The sequence below is a fragment of the Dysidea avara genome, chromosome 7, assembly GCF_963678975.1.
Source record: "Dysidea avara chromosome 7, odDysAvar1.4, whole genome shotgun sequence".
Classification (NCBI taxonomy): domain Eukaryota; kingdom Metazoa; phylum Porifera; class Demospongiae; order Dictyoceratida; family Dysideidae; genus Dysidea; species Dysidea avara.
In genome coordinates this window covers 15,857,026-15,866,360 of record NC_089278.1, presented here as the reverse complement: position 1 = coordinate 15,866,360, position 9,335 = coordinate 15,857,026, and the positions used below count along the sequence as shown (strand labels likewise).

The 9,335-nt window shown below is 37.3% G+C and overlaps 2 protein-coding genes across 3 annotated transcripts; one reads left to right on the top strand and one right to left on the bottom strand.

The window, feature by feature from the left end:
- Positions 1 to 234: 234 nt before the first annotated feature.
- Positions 235 to 5,470, bottom strand: LOC136262064 (MFS-type efflux pump MSMEG_3705-like). Its single transcript, XM_066056202.1, has 9 exons — positions 5,370 to 5,470; positions 3,175 to 3,813; positions 2,275 to 2,374; positions 1,778 to 1,962; positions 1,280 to 1,497; positions 962 to 1,019; positions 758 to 883; positions 576 to 662; positions 235 to 499 (listed from the first exon to the last, which is right to left on the bottom strand). Exons 2-9 carry the CDS (start codon positions 3,793 to 3,795, stop codon positions 290 to 292), a joined length of 1,605 nt encoding a protein of 534 aa, XP_065912274.1. The 5' UTR covers positions 3,796 to 3,813; positions 5,370 to 5,470; the 3' UTR covers positions 235 to 289.
- On the top strand, positions 5,447 to 9,256 carry LOC136262068 (uncharacterized). 2 transcript variants are annotated; one of them, XM_066056209.1, is made up of 7 exons: positions 5,447 to 5,602; positions 6,189 to 6,456; positions 7,041 to 7,180; positions 7,326 to 7,416; positions 7,939 to 7,994; positions 8,271 to 8,410; positions 8,987 to 9,256. In XM_066056209.1, exons 1-7 carry the CDS (start codon positions 5,468 to 5,470, stop codon positions 9,156 to 9,158), a joined length of 1,002 nt encoding a protein of 333 aa, XP_065912281.1. In that variant the 5' UTR covers positions 5,447 to 5,467; the 3' UTR covers positions 9,159 to 9,256. The 2 variants fall into 2 exon arrangements, with proteins under 2 accessions (XP_065912281.1, XP_065912280.1); XM_066056208.1 differs by having other exon boundaries at positions 8,984 to 9,256.
- Positions 9,257 to 9,335: the final 79 nt, after the last annotated feature.

Below are 9,335 nucleotides of genomic sequence, written 5' to 3'. Positions count from 1 at the left end.
TACGTAATACTATAAACACAATAATATAGTTAGTGTTGGCATGTATACCTGCTGGCAATACTTGATAAGTTCACCATACTTTTTGCCAAGTTGCTTGACTGTAGATTTACCAAATTTAACTTGTGCCAAAGAGCTGTTGTTTACGTTAAGTGTTCTTTCTGTAGTTTATTATACAAATGCTATACTTGCAGCAGCAACCACCAGCCAGCATAAAGCACTATGTGTGTACTAATATAAATTAAAAATATTTCTGAACAAATATTATATTACAATATGTGAAAAGGTAAACTCAATCACTACTTGGTGTATCTTCATGAAGATCTGCATAATCTGTTGTATAAGATCCACTGCGTTTTCTTTCCCATTTAATGACCACCCCAAGTAGAAGGAACAGAAAAGCTGATAATGTATAACAAAATGTGACAATCATAAGCAGGGAATAGCCCACTCCATGTTTACACTTCTCGAATCCATGAAAAGTATCAAACAAGGTAGGAACCTACAGTATTATAAGAATGAACAGCTAGTACAAACCACTAAACTACACTAACACATGATGTGAGTAAAATACTTACCAGTACAGGCCCGGCACTAGCTGTAATGGTGATAACTGCGATGTAAACAGATGAAGCTTGTGCTCTCATTGCCGGCATACATATACCCTACACAAGGGTATGCATGTGTGGTAAGACATGTCTTAACAGAAACACTACACATGTGACAATTACGATGACGAACAGTCACACACGTACTGTACCTGTACGATGGAAGCAGCAGGTCCCAACCAAGTCTCCGCAGTGATATAGGCCAAGAATAGTAAACCATATGATGAACTTGGGGTAGGGGCAAGTAAAACACCAGCAATACATGGAACAGCTAAAAACTACACAAAAAATAGTGTCACATTATACAGGAACAAGTAGCTTCATGCGTAAAGTACAGACGGTTGCATATATCATACCTGACTAACAGCGATAACACAAGCTTCTGCCACTCCACTACTCCATCTACGCTTCACCCTGAAATAAAGCAAACAACAAAGTTGCACTGTAATTTTAATTCTGTTGTTTCTTCTTACCATTAAGATACAGTGTACACTATACGTAAATAATTATTAATGCTTAACAGTGGTCAATGCTGAAGGTCTGACAGCAACTTGTGCTGCAGCCTTAATTGGATTACCTGACTCAGACTTAAACGATGACTTATAGCAAATAAGGTGTAACTGTAAAGCATTAATAATAATAAATGTGTGTATACAACAACACTATACACTTACCTATCAGCTACAAAACCACCTATCAAAGATCCCATAGTACCTCCACACAGTACCACAAATCCAACAGGTAAACCAAAATCTGCTGATGATACTCCATATTCTCTGACAAAGTAGGTGGGGAGCCAAGCACCGATAGAATAGCCAGCAATGTTCCGTACTGATGCAGCAACTAAGAGAACCCAGTAAGATAGTGACTTCACTAAGTGCATGAAGACTTCCTGTAAAAAAGATACAATTAAACATGTGGGATTCTACATGTCACATGTAGCCCTCAACATGATACATACAACTGTAGCTAGGATACATACAGTGAACCCTCCAATATCTTATCCCAAAATTGAAAAGGATTGTTAACAGATGCCCATACAGAAATGACTGGGCTCTGGTTATCAGTTGACCACTTCTGAGACCACTGGGGCTTGGATAATTGAGAGTCCACTGTATCTGGACATGATAGTATGTTCATACAATATACATTGTGTACATCACAAAGCTGACCAGTATACTGTATGAAGATCGGCCCCTTCGACGTTGTCTTCGATTCTCCCTGATCACTCTGGGCTCATAAAGTATGAAAATTGACAAGGGAACTACAGTGAGACCCGCGATCCCTAGTATACGAAATGTCCATCTCCAGTTTAAAGTGGTGTTCAGTAGTCCACAAAAGTATCCAATAGCACCACCTAACACATAAACACAGTTAACATAACTACTAACACCTGTAGACAAGCATCGGTAATGAAGCAAAATGGTTATGTTAAACTTTATCATGGCAGGTAGTTGAAAGAACCTCAGAAAGGACACAAATATTCTGAATGTGGTACATATAAGAAAATTTACAAGTTCAATCTGTTAGCAGGAGCAGCAGGCTCACAGCTACAGGGCCTTACAGCTACGGTACAAGTGTCTTTTTTCCAAACCTTTATAGCTGTGATCATTACAGGCATTGTAGTATTCTCCACACACACACACACATGTACAACTGTAGTACTTACCAATATACACTCCAACATGATACACTGATAATGTACTGGCTCTCCTGTCAGTTGAGAAGTAGTCTGAAATCAGTGAATAAGCCACAGGGTTGCATGTAGCCTGTAACACAAAACATGTACACATGGCAGATGCCATATAAGGTGGTAATTTTAAGGGGGGAAATTATGGTAGTTGGAGTTAACAATCCTTTAGAGAAAATTTACTGATGAATTGCTAGCTAGCTGCATAGCTATTCAGTACTACAATATCTTGTTAACAGTCTATAATAATAGTGAGTTGAAATCTCAGTGAGGGTGAATAATTCATGAATTACAGGCACCAACATCATGAACTGTCAGTAATTTGTGACAAAATATGCCCTCAAATTTTAATGAGAAAATTTTTTATCTCTCTAAACAGGGATAACATTAAATGTGACACATTTTACAAAAAACAGTAAAACATTACAGGTGCTGTGGAAATTGTGTAAGCAATCACCTAACATATGTACAGCAAACAAAGTATGGAAACTCAATTTAAAATTCCCATTGCGATCTTTGAGCAAGCAGTAGTCAGCCATTATCCAACAAACAGTGTTTCTGAACATACACCATCACCATACTGAAATAGTAGCATCTTATAACAATGATCAGTGCATAATATAAGGTATCTTACTTGATCTGTCAAAATGACAGACCAACATGCAACATGGTCGGCCACTGGTACATAAGTAGCAGTTTACATATATACACAATGTGTTTATAACTGCTTATTAATGTAGGTCATGAAGTTAGACCATTTTTAATTTAGTTGGTCATTGTGGCTTTTGGGTCAGAAAATGACAAATGACAGTGTTATTTTGAGCTCTGAATGATGGCGTATAAGGAAGAATTCTTATTTCTTATGTAACAAATACTCACTTCTCCAATTCCTAGAAGTATTCTAAACAATAGCAGTTGCCAAAATGTCTTCACAAATCCAGTGAAGAGTACAATACAAGACCAACTTGTCAACCCTACCAACAGGGTGATGGACCTACTCCACCGATCAGCTATTCTTGATATGGGTAGACCAAATAACACATAGACAACAGTGAAGGCTGGTCCAGTGATTAGACCTTGTTCATAATCATTGAATGATATACAATCTTCATGACCAGTACTGTTGGAACTGTTGGATGTGGAGTTGTCACATTCACCAGAAGAGCTCAGTGTACACCTCAGGCCAGCAGGTATCACCACCGGCAACACAAGCCTGTCAGCTTGATTTAGTACATATATTAACAATAATAATATTAGGACGATGTAAGGATGTAAACTGATTTGGTTGGCATTGTTTAAGTTTGCAAAGTAGCTCATCTGAAGTGGCCAAATTTTCTTCCCTGTTTTTGAGGCAGCTGGTCTTATGATCTCAGTTTCACTGGTTTCATCAGCAGAACTGGTATCCATGCAGACTTCATTAAGGTTGGACTCCATTGTCTCTGATTCATTGTCATTATCAGAAAGATGTGTACTCTTAACAAAACGTACACTTTCTTCCATAGTTATAGATGGAGTTACCTATGGTCAAGCATCCATAATATCATTTGAGACAGTACAGTCATATATTGTGTATATGTTGCAAAATCTTTCACAGTTGCATTATAATAATTGTTGTCATTACGCACCTATCAATAGTAAGCCCCACTACCCCCCTCCCGGGATCACTAGGGGATTTTGTCCCAAAATTCTGTCCTACTATAGTATGTTCGCGTTGAGCTGAATCCTCAAAAACATTTAATAGCTCATGGATGCAATTACACACGATCTTGAAATTTGGCTCATTTGTAGTACTGCTTGACCCGCTAAAAATATTTCAAAATCTTTTTGTTCAAATGTTTTGACATAATATTTACAGCCAATCAAACTTTTCATAGTACATTTCCTATGGGGAAAGCCATATAAGTACAGTGTTCATTAGAGCCCTTTCCCGAACTTGTAATGGAGCCAAACCGTACGTGTCTGTTGTTGACACCTTTGCTGTTACCAATAATTATCTGGTTGGCAGAAATGTTAACTGTGTTGAGAAAAAATCCACTTTTAATTTTTAGCTGTTTTTCAGGGTTCAGCTCAACGTGAACATACTATAGTGGGTACATAAAAACTAACCCTAGCCATGCTATGTGAGCCCCCAAAGTGGATAATTAGATTTTTTTTAAAGTCAAGCCACAGGAGAAGGTAGGTGGGGGATAATATTGATAGTTTCGTTATATAAAAAAATTATTTGTAGTTAGAATTTTTGTAAATTACACCATCCATAAACTTTTCTACTGCACATGTATCAATAAATCATTATACGTAAGCACATAAAAGTAATAGTCACTGTAAGGCCAGGCAAACTTGATTAATTGTTTCTCATCCCCGCCTGCATCCCTTTTTATCCCACTGCCTCTAATTTCATTATTACTGTTATCAGTCATGTGCACACGTATTTCGGTGCTAAGAAGGCTGGCTATCATTTTACAGCTCAGTAAATCTCACTTGCACCTCAGAAACAGTGGTAAAACGTAAGTACTAGTTCTTAAAAGGCTTTAGCTAACCTTTATAGTAACAGACAGCTAGATTTGGAGTATTTTCTTTAACAATGAATAATGAAAAATGACCTCCCGCCCGCATGGAAATCCGAATTTTTGTGGATGAGAAACAAGTAATCAAGTTTGCCTGGCCTAAGGTCAAGGGGACTACTACAAATAATGCAACATTCATATGAAACCCATTGTGAGTCAAAATGAGCGAAGAATGTCACAGCCAAAAGTGCAGTTTGTTATACATACTCATCTTTAAACCAAACACCTGTGTCCTGCAGCTTACAAACAGACTTCGAGTACAACAAATCAGCCAAGAACAATGTATATATGCATGTCACCATATTTGTTGTAGAATGTTACGCAACGTCCCGTTATATTTTCAAGCACAACTGAGCAAGTACAATAGACTTCATAATATTGTATGTAAACGTGTTAAAAGTTTAAAGCACGTTAATTAATCAACAGTTCCACATCATGACATGAAACTGGCACTGGGGTTAAAATAGTTGCTGTAGGCACAACATCATGTCACGAAATCAAACAACTTACTACTTATTAAGTTGATCCTTTCATTCAATGTTATCACTCTGCAGCGTTACTCTAGCGTTACAATAAACTGTCTCTGGACACGTGATCATCCGTAATCTATGTTATACGACGGAAATTATTTAATTTACGTTGTTGTTTACCATTTCATCGCCATTGCTGAACCTCAGACTGAAGGGAGTATACTCTGTCAAAAGAGACTGAATGTCAGCATGAAGCTGACCGTTATAATTTTGGTGAGGAATTTTAATGTTCAGTACCTCGTTCAGTACCTCGTTCAGTACCTCGTTCAGTACCTCGTTCAGTACGGCAGACGAACTGCAAACTGTGTCGGACGATAGCCATAAAGCCCAAAAAGTACAGCAGTTAATAGTTTTTCGGAACTACGAAATGTATAACTGTGTAGTAAATGGTGAACAATCTGATTCAGATGTATCCCGCGAATAGGCGTGGCTCAGTGAACTGTAGAACTGAGACCCTACCCTGCATGCTTTATCGAGATGTTTATTGCAATTGTACGTTTGTTCTTTGTACGCTCTTGTATGGAAGAACAGCTATGCCGAATATTTGAGCTAAAAATAAAAATCAATCAATCCCTGTCATAGCTACATGCATGTGCAGGTATAGACATTTATTATACTAGGACCATAAGTGCTACTGAATGTAGCTACAAGAGATGAACAGATTCTTTAAAACTGTCAATAGTTGCTGACTGTTGATGATGAAATTAAGCCGGCTGTAGAAATAGAATTGCCCGCGGCACTGAGCGTTGTGTCAGAGTGGACAGTACTGTGTGTTTATGACTTACCTTTCTTTACACAGTGTTGCTACTTTGCACTTGGTATCACAGATGATGGCATAGCCTTGGGTGGAGCCAAGCCTGACCAACACTTCAGTGATGACTTTAATAAGCCATTTGTGCCAAAGGTAGCAAAAGAGATGTTGACCTACAACAGGAGACCGATAGACTCACATGATCCATGTGAAAAGAAGCAGTGTTCTCCAGGATACAGCTGTAAAGCTGTTGTGAATCGGTATCTTCTGCAAGTGTCTGTTGCTATTTGCATACCAAATAGTGTGGCAAATATAGGTAATGTATCAGCTAGTTATAGTTGTATATCTACGATAGTCTTTACATGATAGAAGATAGGTAGATGTCATTATTAATTAAACTGATGTATACAGTCAGTAATACCTCAGTGGTTTGTGGCTACATGTACGGTATAACTTCACAACATTCCTCACTTTAGTGGTGAGCAACTCCCTAACACATGCAACTTGCTTCAGGTTTAATTGTGGAATATTTAGAAGCAACTTAATTATTTGCATGTGGGATATATTCACCATGGTTTGTGACAGCAGTTCTATATTGAGGCAAACTATTATACAATCAGCTCACTGGAAAGAAAGAAAGACCGGATGTAATAAGACTAGCTCTAGTGTTTACATGGGCCAGGTAAAGTATAGCTAGGTTGGAATTATGCCAAACACAAGTAATCTAGCTGAATTTAAGAGAGAACTCAGAGCAAGTGCATACTATTACTTACTTACTTACTTATTTACATGTAAGGGCTTATGTATGTAGTGCTATTTGTTTCCCTTACGTGTTAATCTGGAGGTACTATGGTAACTGTAGTAAACTTCAGCTTCTTTTTTGTTTATATCTCGACACAGTTGACAACCCACCGTGCATTAGCATAGTGCTAGGAAATGAAGAAATGGGATGCAAAACCCAAGAAGAATGGGAGAAGATTGGACGTATTCAATGTGGATTTAGGGTTACCTCAGAAGCCAAATACTACTATTCAACTAAAGTAAGGACATGATCAAATATTTAAGTACACTTATAATTTGTAAGTACACTATGGTCAAGCTCAGCTCTGTGCATGACATTTAAAAAAAATGCAATATAGTTTATACACATACGGTACTGCAGTGAGCTTATTTGTAATCCTATAGCTTCGTAACCATTGTAACAGCCGCTACCACAATGAACACACTTTCCTGCAAGCTGAAATCAGTTGTTGTCCAACTGAACCAACTGGAGCTGGTAAGTGTGATTGTATGGGCACTGTAAAGTGGGATTTTGGTTGCACTAAATGTCTATGGAACTGCTAGAATTGAATGGTAGATACTGGGCTTATGAACCATACTATTATTTAATACTTTACAGGACATGTACAGTATTATACAAATAAAGGAATGTCATTTAAATAGTGTGTGCTTTTACTGTAGCAGAGAAGTAGCCAGTCTCTTTCTTTTATCAGTTGAGAGTGATTTGAGTGCGAGTGCAAGGGAAGCTCACAGGGATGCCTGACCTTTACTCATCTTGTCAAAGCATTCCATTGTAGTCCTATTGTCTGCTTGGGAAAAGCTTTCCAAAACTGTAAATTTCAGACATCTAACTTGCACAGTAATGACTAACAGATGTGACTTGGGGAAAATTATATTCGGATAGCCTTTAGCAGTGGAAAGTTATAAACCAATTTTAGTTGGTCACTATGTTTTGTGCTTTGTTCAGTTTTAAATTAGTGTCTAGTTATTACTTTGCTTTTCGTGTTATCTCTTATAGGTTCTTTGCCACCTACTCCTATTTATGAGGATGACTTTCCTACAGATGAAGTACCTGTAAGTTAATCTCCTATATAACATGATGTGTTGGATTTCACTTTGACAGAGGTGTGGTAGGTTTTTCTCTTACGCATTTCCTAATTTTATACCTCAAGACTTTTTTTTATTTTTATTTTTTTTATATAACCACTTCGCCAGCATCTAACAATTATTATTAATAGATTTGTAAGTGCCATTAAATTTTTAGAGTACCACTTTAATTGCTACCAGTAAGAAATTGAGAAAGAAATATTTTTGTTATGTGTGAATATTGTATTATTGTTACTGGTGTAGGATTATATTGAAGATGATTACTACATCACACACAATGAACGGAGGAGTGGGAAGCCTATTATTGCAACAGTTTCAGTTGGTTTTATTGTCGTGGGACTGGCGATTTTCATAGTTAGATGTTATGCCTACAGGAAACACAAGTAGGCAGCTATTATCTTCACTGTATGTATTGAGTGCAGTCTTGAAATGTGTACTAAATGCATAGTCCTGAGACTTCTAGGCTGGTTTAGAGCTGTCAGAAACTGCAGTTCCACATTCATATATAAAACCACACATACATCACTCAGGTGTTGTCTCAAAATTAGTCCGTCATGTAACCTCACCCTATTGCTTAATTTTTTTTCCAAAGCTGAGCTTTAACTAGTACTTAGCCGCATCATTGAATAATTACTGCAGTGCAACATTTTTTTTTATTATTTGAACAGTTTATAACTTATTTTTGGGTTAAAATAGTACTGTACCCTTGCAGCACAAATCAAATCAGTATAGTATATAACAATCCTCAAGCACACCGCAGAAACTTAAAAGCCACTGGCACAGATTTTGCACTTGTGGAGTTAAGTGATAACAATCCTCATGTATACCTCATACAGTGGTGTACAGTCATGTTGTGGACAGATATGCTAGGATTTACTTAGATAATGTATGTTATAAAATTTATTCTGTTGGCAATATAGTTCATCTTCATATTATTGTGTTAACTTTTTATACAGCAGGAGTCTAGATGTGAAGCGTCGTCCAGTAGATGGTGGTATGTCATTCATCAACCCTAACAGTGATGTATACGATGATGTTAACTTTGATGATAAGAAACCACTTGTTACTATTCCAGTCAAGGGCTCTGGAGAGTATACTGTTGTACAGAACCCTGTAGTGACATCTGAATAACTCCATTGTATTGTTGGAGCCACACACATGCACGCTTAGTTGGATTTTTAGGTATGCAAATTTTTATGCTTCGAACATATTAATATCAGTACATTTAATATATGAAAATGTTGCATACATATTGATGAATTTATCATATTATCTACTGACTCCCTCAATTTGGGGTTAGCAGATTAC